Source organism: Coccinella septempunctata, chromosome 5, assembly GCF_907165205.1.
Source record: "Coccinella septempunctata chromosome 5, icCocSept1.1, whole genome shotgun sequence".
Taxonomy (NCBI): domain Eukaryota; kingdom Metazoa; phylum Arthropoda; class Insecta; order Coleoptera; family Coccinellidae; genus Coccinella; species Coccinella septempunctata.
In genome coordinates this window covers 29951581-29966758 of record NC_058193.1, presented here as the reverse complement: position 1 = coordinate 29966758, position 15178 = coordinate 29951581, and the positions used below count along the sequence as shown (strand labels likewise).

The window sequence follows — 15178 nt, the reverse complement described above, 5'->3', positions numbered from 1 at the left end:
GTGTAGGTATGAAATATGAGCGAATCTATCAGCAAACATACATTCGGGAAATTCTATCCGGTCACGAGCACTTTGTAAAGTTTAGACCGGGTACAGTGAAAAATCAAAGGTTGTTCAATAAAATGCGCCAACCAGAACTGACGAAACGGATACTTAGGATGACCTCGCGAAGTGAAATGACTTGCTATACGGTATCGGGATGTAATTAATTGTATTTCTCCAATGAAAAGAAACACAACCAGGGCGGATCTATTCTAGACTTTTATTCGCTACCCCAAGGGCTAACGCTCCATGACTGATAGCGAAGAAAAGGTCTATTTTTAGCGCAACTACGGGATTTCACTGACGACGAGCGGTATCTCTTATTCTCTACCCCAAGGGCTTACGCGCCATGACTGGTGGAAAAGAAGAGATTTCGAATTCAACACTTTTGACGCGGAACGCGAACAGGGGGGTTGACGGGACTTTCCCTTCAGTACCCCAAGGGCTTACGCACCATGACTGATAGCGAAGGGAAAAGTCAGACTCGCGAAACAGGGTAAAGTACGATAAAATATAACAGAAAGCGATACAGTACAGCAGTGTCAAAGAAGTAACCGGTGTAGGTCTAATTAAGAAACTGAACGGTAAAGACGGGAACCTACCTCCTGTATTTCAGGCACTCGCGGAAAACAAACGAAAACTAAAAATCAATTCCTAAGAGCACTAATACTCGCAACAAAATTATTTATAAATTTGTTGAACGGCTTGTCCTGCACATAATTAAAGTCGAATCGCAGAAAAGTACGGAGCGTAAACTAACTAAAGAGACTACAGAGTAAAACAGTCAAAGTCAAAGAGTCGAAAGTAAAAGAGCAAAAGTGACCGTCGCAGGCGGAAATCTGCTTTTATAGGCAAATCCCCCCACACGTTAAAAATCTGAAAATTCCAGAATGCGACAAGATTGAAAAACGTCGTCAGCTCCGGTTTATCGCATATCAACATCAGAAAATCGTCGAAATCTTCAACGGCATGCAAGAAAAACAACGTTAAACACAGATAAACGGTTTTTTACATTCACTCTGCCTATCGGAATGAATGTACTGAATATTTGAGAATTAAATATTTTTCAAGGCGGAAATGTAAAATGAAAGGAATGCACTAAAATGAACTGCAATTTTCCTCAGAAAACTGGAGATCATTACAATCTAATCTTCACTAGGTCTCCACGACGCTTGAGTATATCCCGATTTAGCATCGTCGGCCCCCCAACTACAAGGGTCGATTGTCAAAGCCTTATTCCTAGATGTTATGAAAGTTCCAAGATAGGAATCTAGTTTCTAAGATGTTATTTGGCAGAGATCGAAGGCCGCCACTTCATGAAAGCCGTTAACAGGGTAACGGTCGATCAATCTCACCTTACCCAGGCTATAATTCCAAAACAAAGTGGCTTCATCGCGAGATGAATAATTGAAACAATCAGTCGAATCGATGAAGTTCGAACAGAGTCGTCGTTAATTAATACAGGCAGGTATAATGGCCGAGGGTAATGGAAATTGTAGTTTACACTATAGCATTCTAAAGCTGACAATAAATCATTAGTTGGGGATGAAAGGCTGTTAATGCGGGTAATTCCGCATAACGAAGCAGGTGTTCCAGAGGGGCATCATTGAGATTAATTGTAATTAAGTTGGTTTTAGACGGTGGCTACAAGAGCTACTGCAGAAATTAAACTGTGGATGAGTCGTATAGTTGGTGGCGAGGCTGGAACTAACTTGTGCGGTGTTGATGGGGTATGCTTAGGAATTTGCACGATTCTGCCATACGTGGAGATCATCTCGACTGAAAATTATAATGAAGTATATTTCGTACGAACTTTTCCGTCCATTTCTACCTCCATCCAGTTATTCGCAAATTCAGTCTTGCAATTTTGTTTTTCGAGCATTCAACTTTGGAGAGCTTCAATCATTCACCGAGGAAGATGTGAAAAATTTTGCGCTGCGCCTTGTAATGGTGGAGCTACCAAAGTGAACATTGCTTGGCAAACAACGAAAGGACTAGTTAGTACTAGTTTATTCACACCTTCGGAAACTGATTATATGTACAACGCAGATATGTGTAGGTATGAAATAAGAGCGAATCTATCAGCAAACATACATTCGGGAAATTCTATCCGGTCACGAGCACTTTATAAAGTTTATAACGGGTATAGTGAAAAATCGAAGGTTGTTCAATAAAATGCGCTAACCAGAACTGACGAAGTGAATACTAAGGATGACCTCGCGAAGTGAAATGACTTGCTATACGGTATCGGGATGTAATTACTTGTATTTCTCCAATGAAAAGAAACACAACCAGGGCGGATCTATTCGAGACTTTTATTCGGTACCCCAAGGGCTAACGCTCCATGACTGATAGCGAAGAAAGGGTCTATTTTTAGCGCAACTACGGGATTTCACTGACGACGAGCGGTATCTCTTATTCTCTACCCCAAAGGCTTACGCGCCATGACTGATAGAAAAGAAGAGATTTCGGATTCAACACTTATGACGCGGAACGCGGACAGGGGGGTTGACGGGACTTTCCCTTCAGTACCCCAAGGGCTTACGCGCCATGACTGATAGCGAAGGGAAAAGTCAGACTCGCGAAACAGGGTAAAGTACGATAAAATATAACAGAAAGCGATACAGTACAGCAGTGTCAAAGAAGTAACCGGTGTAGGTCTAATTAAGAAACAACGGTAAAGACGGGGATCTACCTCCTTTATTTCAGGCACTCGCGGAAAACAAACGAAAATTAAAAATTTGAGATAAAAGGAATGCACTAAAATGAACTCCATTTTTTCTCAGAGAACTGGAGATCATTACAAGACTTATAAATTTCATCTTAGCTTTCAATCTTGCTATACTTGGCAGCGGCGTTGCGCGTCGCTAAACAGGTGCAAAAGTTCATTCATTCATTGCTGTATCACGTTACCGGGAATAAATCTACAAAAAGACAAAAAAAATGAACAGACTTATAATTTCTTAGGGCTAATTGCGACTGCGTGCCCTCCTGTGACTGAAGAGACCCAACCGTGACCTACAGATCCTTCCACACTCCGGGCATGGATAGTCACCAACCAGATCTGGCCGCCGCTGTATTATTCTCGAGTCTCCATTATAACTGTGCACCATAGACCTCCACTGCGACCTGTCTAACGCTAGTTGTTCCCAGATATGATTGGCATTAATTAATTTTGGTTTCTGGTTTCCGGGCTCTCTCTGCCAATTCGCCATACACAGCTATTTTGGGGAGTCTTGTGTCTTGCATACTCAGAATGTGGCCGCTCTCAATTGTTGTACAACTCGCGCGTTGCAAGACTTGTGCATTCGAAACTTTGTGGAACCATCTGATGTGCATTATCTGTCTCAGATGACGTTGTTGCGTTTGTTCAAGCTGTTTAGTATGTCGCCTGTAGGGCGTCCAGCTTTCGCTTCCGTGAAGAAGCGTTGGGAGAAGGACTGCTTTGTAAACAGCTGTCTTGGTCTTCAGATTGAGGTCGTTATTTTGAAACACTCTAACCTTTAGCTTCCAGAATGCCCGTGATGCCGAATTGATACGGTTGTGTATTTTCGTGTCTAGTATTTATGAAGCTTCCCAAGTATTTGAACTGCTCGACCTTTTCTAGGGTTTCATTCTCCAGGCTGATATGTGTTTGAGGGCTTTCTGGGGGACTTACCAGGATTTTGGTTTTGTCGATATTGAGTCTAAGGCCTAAAGCTTATAGGTGTCCACTGTCCAGCATTATCTGTAGATCTTCTAGGCTGCTAGCGATAAGTGCACAGTCGTCTGCATATTGATAAACTTTGAACGGATTTTTGCTCTGAGGCGCTTCAGGTTAAATAGGCCTCCATCAAATCTGAATCTTATTCCAACACCTCTTACAGGCATACTCATGTCAGCAATTATCGAGACATCTATGGCGAAAATATTGAACAGTAAAGGCGCTAACACACAGCCTTGTTTTATTCCAGACTTACAAGAGTGCAGAGTACACTGGGGCCCCCGACCATAGGGGGCTTCAAGCGCTCACCACCAATGCTTGACCAGCATTGGTCACATACTTAACATTTCGAAATTTTTTATGTTAACTATGTAGTATATGAAGAAAATATAATGGGTATGTATTTAATTGATTATTTCATATTTGAATCGTTGTATGCACTTGAATAATAATATAATTTCTTTCCATTGACCGAATTCTGACTTCAACCTTATTTTAAGTTATATTCCATGTTGCCAATCATAAATTTTGGTGCTGCGATTTCCTCCTGACTGGGGTAATTCATCCCTTACTTCCTTGACGTGCAGATTTTGTTCCTAACTTCCCCCAGCTCCTCCATCAGTATCATTCAATTAGTAACTCGCGAGCAGGTCGCCAAGAACCGCATCTCCTCCGGTGGCGTAAACACGTCGTTTAGCGTCCGGGTCGACATGTTCATCATTAGTTAACATTAGGGCGTCGGACGACATACGGGGAATAATAATTTCGTCGAGATGCACCCGCAGAATCATGTCCCATTCTCGTCACGCGAGCTAAGGAGGGCCTTCCACTTCGTGTATCATAAACAATTTGATAAGTCGCTCGCTGACATCCACCGGGCCACAATTGAGGCGGGCGTTAACTCCGGGGTGCACAACAGGGCACGTCTGTATTAATCCGTGTAAACAACGGATGTGTGTATGATATTAGACAGGCTTTTGGGGCCCGGATTAACGTATGCCTTCTCGCGTTTCGCAAATAGACGCATGCTATGGCTGGCTGCTTAGGAGCCATCCTCCAAGGTGATTCAGATTATGCCTCTGCTGTAAAGAATCTATGTATCAAACACACTTCGAATAATGTAACATTGTTTCCATCTACTTATACTTCTTTACTGAGACGATCAAAGCAGAGCAGACCTAAAGAAGTAGAAGAACGAAGTTTATTACCTCATTCATTGTTGAAACTCTTCGGTTAATATAGGAGCAAGCTGAGGACCATACTTCATATGCTGTGTGTGCACTTTCACTACAATTGACTTTGTCCGTCTGAAAATGAATTCCCAGTTTGTCTATGACTATTCCTACTAATTCCCTTTTTCTCGATAATAAACAGCTGAAAATATAAAACATGAAACGACGAAAACTTTATCATTGTTCAAATTCAAGATGGTTGAGAAACGGCATGAATAATCTACCAGCCCATGATGAATATTCACGAGCCGTTACTGTTTAATCCTGACCACTGTGAAAGAAGATTTGTCTCAATAACTTGTGATTACATTGAGGAGAAGAAGTTCTCTCTCTGTTGAACTGAACGATCTACGAGGATGTATTGATATCTAGTTAGCCTAGATACGTGCATAAAAAAATATTGTGTTACCATAGCAACGAACAATAACTCATTAGAAATGTCAGTGTGAAGTTTGAGGTCAAAAAAGTAAACCAGAGTTACGCAATAAATAAAAAGAAAGAAGATGTCCACCGAAATTGTGAAAATCGAAAAATTGGAGCATCGAGCCATCATCAAGTACCTGTATTTAAAACGATTAAGAGGTAAGCAGATTTACGAAGATATGCTTAATACCTTGGTGATCAATGTCTTTCGTATACGACAGTGAAAAATTGCACTGCAAGCAAAAGATGTAAATTTTCCATTGAAAATGTTGACCGTCGAATTTGGCTAAAACGGATATCTGAAGTACTGAATATTTCATACGAACGCGTTCATCATATAGTTCACGTCAATTTGGACATGAGAAAAATTGTTGCAAAATGGATCCCCAAATGTTTGAATGTTGACCAAAAGCGTGCAAGGGTAGAAGCATCGCGTTCGGTCTGTGCTCGATTTGAAAACGGTGTAGACTTCTTAAACCGAATTGTTACTATGGATGAGACTAGGGTACATTTCTACGACCCAGAAACAAAGCAACAATCGATGGAATGGCGACACTCTGGTTCTCCAAGACCTAAGAAATTTCGTGTTCAAAAATCTGCTGGAAAAGTTCTTGCTTCAGTTTTTTGGGATGGCCATGGAGTAATCATGATTGATTTTTTGGGTAAGGGTAGAACGATAACCGGAGATTACTATTCGACATTACTGACCACTCTACGGGAAAAAATTCAAGAGAAAAGACGCGGAAAGCTATCCAAAGGTGTTTTGTTTTTGCAGGAGAACGCCCCTGCATACAAATCTCATGTTGCCATGCAAAATATTCGTGATTTAGGGTTTGAATTACTAGATAAACCCCCTGGTTCACCAGATTTGGCTCCATCAGACTATCATCTCTTTCCTCAACTGAAAAAAAAATTAAAAGGTCGTAAATTTTTTTACAATGAGGAGGTAATGAGAGCTGTGGAGGTCTGGTTTGCAGAGCAAGAAGCAAAAATTTTTTTTTTGAAAGGTCTAGAGACGTCGCAGTAATCTACCATCCCATGATAAATATTCACGAGCCGTTTCTTTTTAAGCGTGACCACTGTGAAAGAAGATATTGCCTCAAAAACTTGTGATCACATTTAGGAGAAGAAGTTCTCTGCCTGTTAAACCGAACTATTTACATCCCCTATTGATTTTATTTCAAGAATATCAAAATTTCAGGGGATGCAGGAAATTTTAACAGAAAGACGATAGCCTTACACCAAACTTCCATTTTTATGCTTTGTTTGATTAGGGTCATTGCTTTCTGGCTTACTCAGGTACTCAAGAAAATTGATTCATCCAGTAAGCATTTCAAATAGAAAATGCTGGCGATTGATGATATTAAAATTGGAAAATATTCGATAATAGTGACAATAATTAAAATTGAACCAATTTACTGTTACTCCAGATGCATGATCAACCTCTTCATATGCTGAGACTGAATCAAGAGTTTCATCTCGAACCTGATGGAAGCCTAGCATAATGTGCGCCAATTTATGATCAATAATTATGTGTCGTTGACATCCCAACCCTGTAAGTTACTGTTTCCAGAAAATTTGATTTGAAGTGGTTCGTGCATTAGTCTCACTTTATCACATACGAAGCTGTTGTTCTTGACGATTAATTTCGATATTATCGCTGACGCAATTACTAATTGCGGCTGTATGAGATTGAATCCGAGATGAATAACTAATATGTAACGTCATTAATTAATATTGATTTTGTATGCAATTTCATTCACTAGGCGGCAAATAACATGCAAAGATGAAAGCCCTTGCTGGTTAATGAACTCGGTCGGTAAAAGCTATCCCTTTGAAAGCAGATACCTCTCCATGAAATACGTGAAACTTTCTGGATTAATTTCGCTTCGAAAATGTCGAATTCTATGGTCTCCAAGCCACTGGATTCAGAAGTGATACCTGCTAGGAAGATTTCAAGTTCTAACTGGAAATCTCGAAATTAATTTCTGATATTTGCTTAGGAATGGTCGTTCGTTTCAAAATATCCTAGGAGGAATAAATTTTCTACTACTTTCATTTTTTTTAGTATCGCTGTCAACTTCTTCATGAGGACCATATTTTGTCTGTATGATATACGCGAACATTCGACTTCACATGCTTTGTATAGCAATACTGATAATTTGATTCAAGTGCAAGAGGCACGTTCTCTGGAATGCCCACAACAACTTTTCGGCAGTGTATAAGCTTAAATGGCCAATGTTCTATTATGCCACGACTTGAGAAATTGTGAGAAAAACTCGCCGAACACTTGATTCGCACCAGTATACCAGATTCGGAACTTTTTACCTATCCATACCTCGGAATTCTCGACCACCTGATGTTTTCCTGGGGAAATCCTTCAAGTGCCGTTTCAATAAACTTCTTCTTTCTGCACTCCATCGAACCACTGTTACTCCCCGTAAATCTAAAGGTTTCAACTGCGTGCATCATTAAAAAAGTACTCCAAACATCAATATACCAGATAATTCGCGTGAAACCAATGTTCTTTTTTCCACCCCATATGAATTCCATCAATCCCATACGATACGTTTGAAAAATTCATACAATATATAGCCACCTGGGCCCCCAGGGCGGCCGGATCACAATTTCAGGTCACAAATTTCCCCGATGAATAATCTCGATAAAAATCACGCAGTTCTCCTAGTTCACATTGGCTGAACTGTTAAATATTCATGAGTTCCGATTTTCGTAGAACTTTGTCGGCGTTTCGGTTCGATACGATGTACCTACTTCGATTAAATATTTATGGAAAATTCGCGTTGTTGAACTTGCGTGAAAAACATTCGATTTCCTAGTTCGGGTATCGGAAAGTTGGGAAGTTTTTATGAAATAACAAACATTCCTTCATATATTCTCATGATTTCATGACTAGTATTCGATTTCTTGTTCAAGTTGGAATATAGCTTGAATCAATATTTCAATCTTTCATAATCCGAGGGTTTGAAAATTTGGTAATGATGCTCTTACTAGTTTTTGGAAAAAAATTGAAATTATAGAATTATTTCATTCTTTGGAGAGGTCTATTCAAACTAGATGGGTGGGGAGCCCAAGAGAGAAATTTGGGATTTACTCGAGCGTAATATAAGGGGAGATACCTTGCACCCTGTAGAGTATCTCTATAGGGTACCTGTTTACATACTCGAGCGTGTCAGATTGAGATATATGTGGTTAATTACATGTTGAAAAATATTTATTCTCTTGATCTGACAATTTGAACGTGACGAGAATGTATGGGAGGAAGCCATACTTGCAACGTTTACATTTCTAGCGCTTTGGCATTTTTCCTTATTTTGAAGCTAATGATTCAAGACTAACGGAAAAAATATAATCTGACAGTTTCAGCAAGACGAAACAATAGAAATTGGCTTATTTCCTCTCCTGGGCTTCAAACTGTTTTCGCATTCATTATAAAAATTGTAGAGTAGATCATCTTCTACAAATTTTGTCTTTAGCAATTTTTTCTACGTTTGAACGTTTTTGAGATATATGGCAATGAATGTACATTAGACTGGGTTTCTATATTGACCTTGGCTTTCCGCTTATCTTATGTTGCTAGGCTCCTCGCCCTATAACTCAAAAACGGTTGAGAGTATGTAAAATTGCTTCAGACGAAAGTTGTATAGAACTTTATTATCTACAACTTTCATAATGCATACAGACTCGATTAAAGGTACAGGAAGGAAGAGATTTCAAAAAATGCGAACTGTCAGATTTAGAAAACCCCTCCTGATTATATTCAGATTAATGGGTCAACAAGTCTGTAACACCGAGATTAAGCATCTGTATGAACGACTATTTTGCATTTTCAAAGGACCCCTGTGACCTTGCGTCAAGTCTGAATTGTCAGTCTCTCGAAAAGTAGCTTTTTTGGGTCTAATTAGCATATCCTCTAAAAACCTAACACGCTCGAAACATTTTTTTCACCATCTTCAACGGCCAAAACCACCAGGCAAACTGTCGGATAACATGAATTTATTATCAGCGACGCGTAGGACATATACTCGAGTATGTAGGTACACCTGACGATTTTTTTTACATCTTTGAAAACCTATAGATGCTTTCCCCACTTCTGAAAGTGCATACATCATAGAACCTGTTTTTCTTTCTACCATCTGATCTTCAGAATCTAATAGGTTTCCAGGACTCTCGAGTAAATCCCGATTTAGCATCGTCAGCTCCCCAACTAAACAGGGAATGAGAAAGATATATTTATATGACGAACTTGTGTGGCTATGGAATCTTCTGACGAAGTGGAGATCTCTATTTATGATTCACACATCGTATAATTCGACCAATCATGATTGCGAACCTGCCAAATATTTCTGGAATACTCTGGAGTGTTCACAAGAAAACAGTACTTGATGTCGTTCATATGAACAGTGACTCTTACAAGACAGTGGCAACAATTTATTGTGGTATTCTATTAATGAAATCCTCCATTAGTGTGAACAGTATTTAGAAGAGGTAAAGAAAACACACTAATCCAATTTTTATATAATTCTCTTGGCGATCGATTTCGGCATCTATGCCATCATCAGGCCAGCTGAAATACATATAAACATATATTCAAACAGAATTTACATGGATAAGTTGTTAGACATGACAATTATGTGGTATCTTTGCAATAACATGGCGGACCCAATCCGCATTCCGAATTACAGAGCACAGCATTGTAGTCTGTGCTTCAAAGCCGCCATATTCTTGCAAAATTTCCAATAGTCGCCACTGTCTTTTTAGAGTCACTGTACAAAAGTAAGTGAGGCTTGGTTCAGTCTTGATGGGACAGGTGGCGTTCCTCACGGCCACCTGATTTCGACACCATCCTCCGGTTGAAATGTGTATCACTACACTGTATTGATGAGGGACAATAATCCCGAAAGGGGGTCTACAGTTTGTGTTTAGTTTCAGCCTCTTTGGGAATTCCTGTGTTGATTCATAACCAGCTCGCATTGATGAAGTAACAATTCTTCGAATTGTTGTCTCCATTATTGAAACATCTTCATTTTTTTTATTCAAATTAACTCGGTGAATACTAGGCAAGGAATGAGGATTTCAACTTGATTTAAGGCAGGCTTATTATCCTCGAGATCATATCGCAGGAATAAACTCGAATGAGCCCAAAAAAATAAACAACAGGGTGATCCATTTTTCTTCCTGTCATACATAATGAAAACCTCGTCGCCCTCACCCCACCGCGCCCTGAATTAATCCTGAATATCTCATGAGTACATTTCCAATCCGGAACAAGAATTTTTTCAGTCGACCCGTTAGCGAAAAAAGACCGGAAGAATCCGGTACCTTGGAAATTAAATTCTGCGCCCGCTGTTAATTCGTTCTTGAACAGCGTTCTCGTGCTCCTCCGCCACCGGCAACAAAATTAATTTAAACCCGCCTTTTTTTCTATCTGTTTCAGGGGGAGAAATTCGCTATAAAATGCATCTGTGCGGAGGACAATTCCCAGAACAGGAGGACCTACAGCTGGACGAAAAACCGGGAATTGCTGCCGGTCAGGACTGATTGGGGAAGTTACGAAGTTCTCTACCCCGACGGGAGTATCTTGGAGGTCCATAAAGCTGAGGTAAATTGGATATACCGCCGATTGAGATGGAAAAAACACAATTAGGGACCGTTATTCGCGTTTATTTTCTCGGCAAAGTTTTATCGGATGTGGTCTCATTCTTTGAAAACGGCGAACTTTTTCAATTTCATGACCTCGCCATTTAGTGAGTCTCTCATTTTTTTCCAAAGTCTCGTTCTTTCGATCTGTGGAAGTTTTCCCAGAAACGACAGTTAATTTGTCTAGTCTAAAAAAAAAGGCAATTATTTTTCCTTATTAAGGAAAACTTAAATAACTTTCACCTTCAGCATTGCTCCAGTAGAATTTTATAACAGTTGGGGAGCCCATAAGGCAAATTCGGGATTTTCTCGAACGTGTCAGATTATTATAAGGAGAGACACCTTGCTCTGTACCTCTACCAAAAATTAGACCTGTTATAGGGGGAATTGTCTAGGACAGCCTGTCAGAATGGTAAAAAAAAAACTTCTAACATAATACATACTCGAGCGTGTCAGATTAAGATATGAGTGCTTAATTATATGTTGAACAGTATATATTCTCTTAATCTGACAATTTAAGCGTGAAGAAACTGTGTGGAAGGGCGCCAAACTTGCATCTGAAAGTTTCAGTAAGCCGAAACAATAAAAATTGGCCGTTAACGTCACAAAAATTAGTATTTTTCAATCAACTCCACTCCTGGGCTTCAAATTGTTTTCGCACTCATCATAAAAGTTGTAAAGCATAACATTTTCTACAAATTTTGTCCGAAGCAATTTTTTCTACGTTTGAACGTTTTTAGGATATATGGCGATAAATGTACATTAGACTGAGTTTCTACGTTGACCTTGGACTTTCGTATGTGTGGCTAAGCTCCCCGCACTTATCACCCTCGAAAACGGTTAAGGGTTTGAAAAATTGCTTCAGACAAAATGTGAATAGAATTTTATTATCTACAACTTTCATGATGAATATAGAAACGATTAGAGGTACGGAAAGGAGATATTTGAAAAAATGCGTTTTTATCATCTTCAAACTGTCAGATTAAGAAACCCCTCCTGATTATGGTCAGCTTAATGGGTAAACACGTCTGCAACACATCTTTATGAAAACCTGACATGCCCGAGTATGTACAAGTAACGATTTTTTTGCATTTTCAAAGGACCGTTGTGACCTTGCATCACGTCCGAATTGTCAGTCTCTTGAAATGTAGCTTCCTTTGGTCTCTTTGAATTTGGTCTCACATATCGCGTAATTCTTTCAGAAATCGGCCACCTATTCCTGTTTAGTTCAAGAGGGATCGACCTCCGCAGAAGCTTCCGTAGAAGTGCTGGTCTTAACAAGCAACAATATGAAGACATGCGAAGCTGGTGTACACTTTGGGGTGTCATGGCCCAAAACTGCTCCAGATACCGAGAGTAAACAACCATGTCCATCGGATTTTTCCGGAACAGCTTCGCGTAGATGTACTTTGTCTTCTAGAGGAGCAGTCTGGAGAACTCCTGATTTTTCCCAGTGTCTATCCAGGGAGCTATCGAAAGTGTCCACTGAGGTGAGGACAGAATCCACATTTCTATTAGCAATTTTCTTCCCAATCTGTGGACTCAGATTCGAGTAACTATAGTCGATGAAAAAAAAGGTAGGATTCGGTGAGAGTATAATAATAGCTGATACCTACATAGGAAAGAATTTTACAAGTAGAGTAAGAGATAACAATACAATTTTAATCTTTGTTATCGCAAACTTTTTAGATAACCCCAAACACTGTTTCCATTTCAAGGCTACCTTGTAAGTTTGCTAAATTTCTCCGCTGAAAGAATAGCTAATGGGAAAAATGAACGGCTCAAAAATTGAAGTAGATAATTTGCGAACATTTAAAAATATAAGACTGGAAATAAAAAAAGATTTTGTACAGGATGCAACTTTTTAACCCAACGAGATAGAGGAAAATGAATGGGTCATTCATAACGTCATTTTTCGAGAAACTAATAATGCCATCAACTTTCTCTATCTTTTTTTGTTTTTGAGTTATAGACCAAAATTTAAATTTGGGCGATTTCAACTTTGGTCATTATCTCCGTTTCTGTTTGTGCTAGAATTTTGAAATGAGAACATTAAACAGGCCTTTTTTATAGCAATCCAGTGGCATACTATAATTTTTTCCTACAAGTTTATTTGCTGAGCTATGTGGTAAAGTTGTGTTTTTTCTCATGAAAACAGTTGTTTAAAATGACTTAGAATGAATTGCTATTTTTTTACCGTTTCAGAAATATATCATTCATCGTCCTCAGTCTTTCTAAGTCAATTCGAACTACTGTTTTCATAAGAAAAAACACATCTTCATGTTATAGCTCAGCAAATATACCTGTTGGAAAAAATCAAAGTAGGCCACTGGATTGCTATCAAAAAAGTGTCTCTATAAGGTTTTAATTACCACATCCTAGTTTCAACAGAAACGGAGATAATGACCAAAGTTAAAATTTTAATTTTGACATATAACTCGAAAACAAAAGAAGATAAAGGATTGCAGTTGATGGCATTATTAGTTCCTCGAAAAAACCGTAATGTGCCATGCATTTTCCTCTTTCTCTTTGGGTTGAAAAAGTTGTAATTCGGGTATCACCAATTTTGCCCAGCCTGTACATGTTGTAATAATATTATTACAACACCTATATAGGTGTCTACATACACGGTGGCAGGTTTGGGTTATTCCGTCCAACACACCCAGCAATCAGTAGGTGTCTACATACGTATCAACATATTTGAAATGGCAACACTAAGTAAGACTGCTTTAGAGTGACAACCATAAAAACGTTGTAGAGAAATGAGCCAAATGAAGATTCTCCTTGGTAGAGTCTGTTACCAAGACCTTGAAATCAAGGTTTAAAATCGGGAAGGTCTTGGCAACAGATTCATGTCTATTCTTGTACTCTGTGCCAGCAAACTTCTGACATCCCCCGATGATGTGTCGAACAGCCATAACGACATCAGGTATCATCTGCCACTGAGGAATCCTTGGCGGTATATTTCAGGTAGTTCCTTGTTGGAATCACCTGACCTTGGATGGCGAGGATGAAGCCCTCTGTTTCGAGAAACAACCTTCCGGTAGTCAGCCAGTAGTTCGACGTAGATATGTCGACGTAATCTTGGTTGAGCTCGTTCTAGTGCCTTCCATGCAAAGGTTTGCCAATCAGTTTCTGCATTTTGCTTTCTGCAGAGTGTTCGACGGTTTTTAATTGGTCCTGTTGTATTGTTAACGAAGTAGAACTGTCAGCAACACAATCTATTCGATGGAGTTCTGACGAAGCAGCCTTTTTCAGGAAATATTTCCGAAGTTCTTCAATTTCCTGAGACAAATCAACCTTGATAAATCAACAATTCCTCTACCTTTCAAAGTGTCGTGGCAGCTCTGTCCGTTCTATTGAGCTTTTGGGGTCTCTTTAAGGCTGCTAAATCGGTGGTATTATTATTATTATTATTTACAGCAGCCCTTACAGCCCATATAGACCACAAAGAAAAAATATCATACACCTGCCTAGAAATGTGTTTCTTGTAATATTTTCTGATCAAGCCATTAAGTGTCATAAGGACCATATTTTGTGTGTGTGTGTGTGATACGCAAACATACACAACTCCACCTGTTATGAAAAGCAATAATGAAAATTGATTCAATTATATCCACTTGAATTTTGGCGTAATTTTTGTGACTAGCTAGTGTCACCCACTGTATTATCCGGTGGTCACAGCGGCAGAGTGAATGAAGGAAACCAGGACAATACCGGAATACCGCCAACAATCGGTAACCCATAAATAATCAACGTGATGAAATTAAGGTTCTTCCCCACGCCACTACTCAACAAAAAAGCAAACAGGCCCTTTATTCAAGCGGCCGTCAAGCTCGGCCCAAATTGAAAATCTTTCAATACCAGCAGAGATGAATTTCCCGTTTGTTTCGCCCTCCAAATCACTTCCTGTTACGTGCAGCGGATCGGGGAAGTGGCAGTTGATAGTCGCAGATGGGGGAGGCCGTAGCGATATTGAAATCTGCGGAAATCCGACAGAAAAATGGATTACAGGTGGTTAATAAATTTCCAATCGGCGCTTTTCGTGTTTTATGGTAATCGTTCGGAGATGGGATGGGTTCATTATGTTGTTACGGTTGGTATTGGCGTAAGCGTCACG

At 39.5% G+C, this 15178-nt stretch overlaps 1 protein-coding gene across 1 annotated transcript in view; it reads left to right on the top strand.

Annotated features, from left to right (window-relative positions):
* Positions 1-15178, top strand: part of LOC123314399 (adhesion G protein-coupled receptor B2-like) — a 139021-nt gene that overhangs the window by 73337 nt on the left and 50506 nt on the right. The window contains exons 7-8 of the mRNA XM_044899682.1: positions 10856-11020; positions 12261-12548. Coding sequence (XP_044755617.1) covers positions 10856-11020; positions 12261-12548 — 453 coding nt within the window. The remainder of the gene's footprint in view (positions 1-10855; positions 11021-12260; positions 12549-15178) is intronic.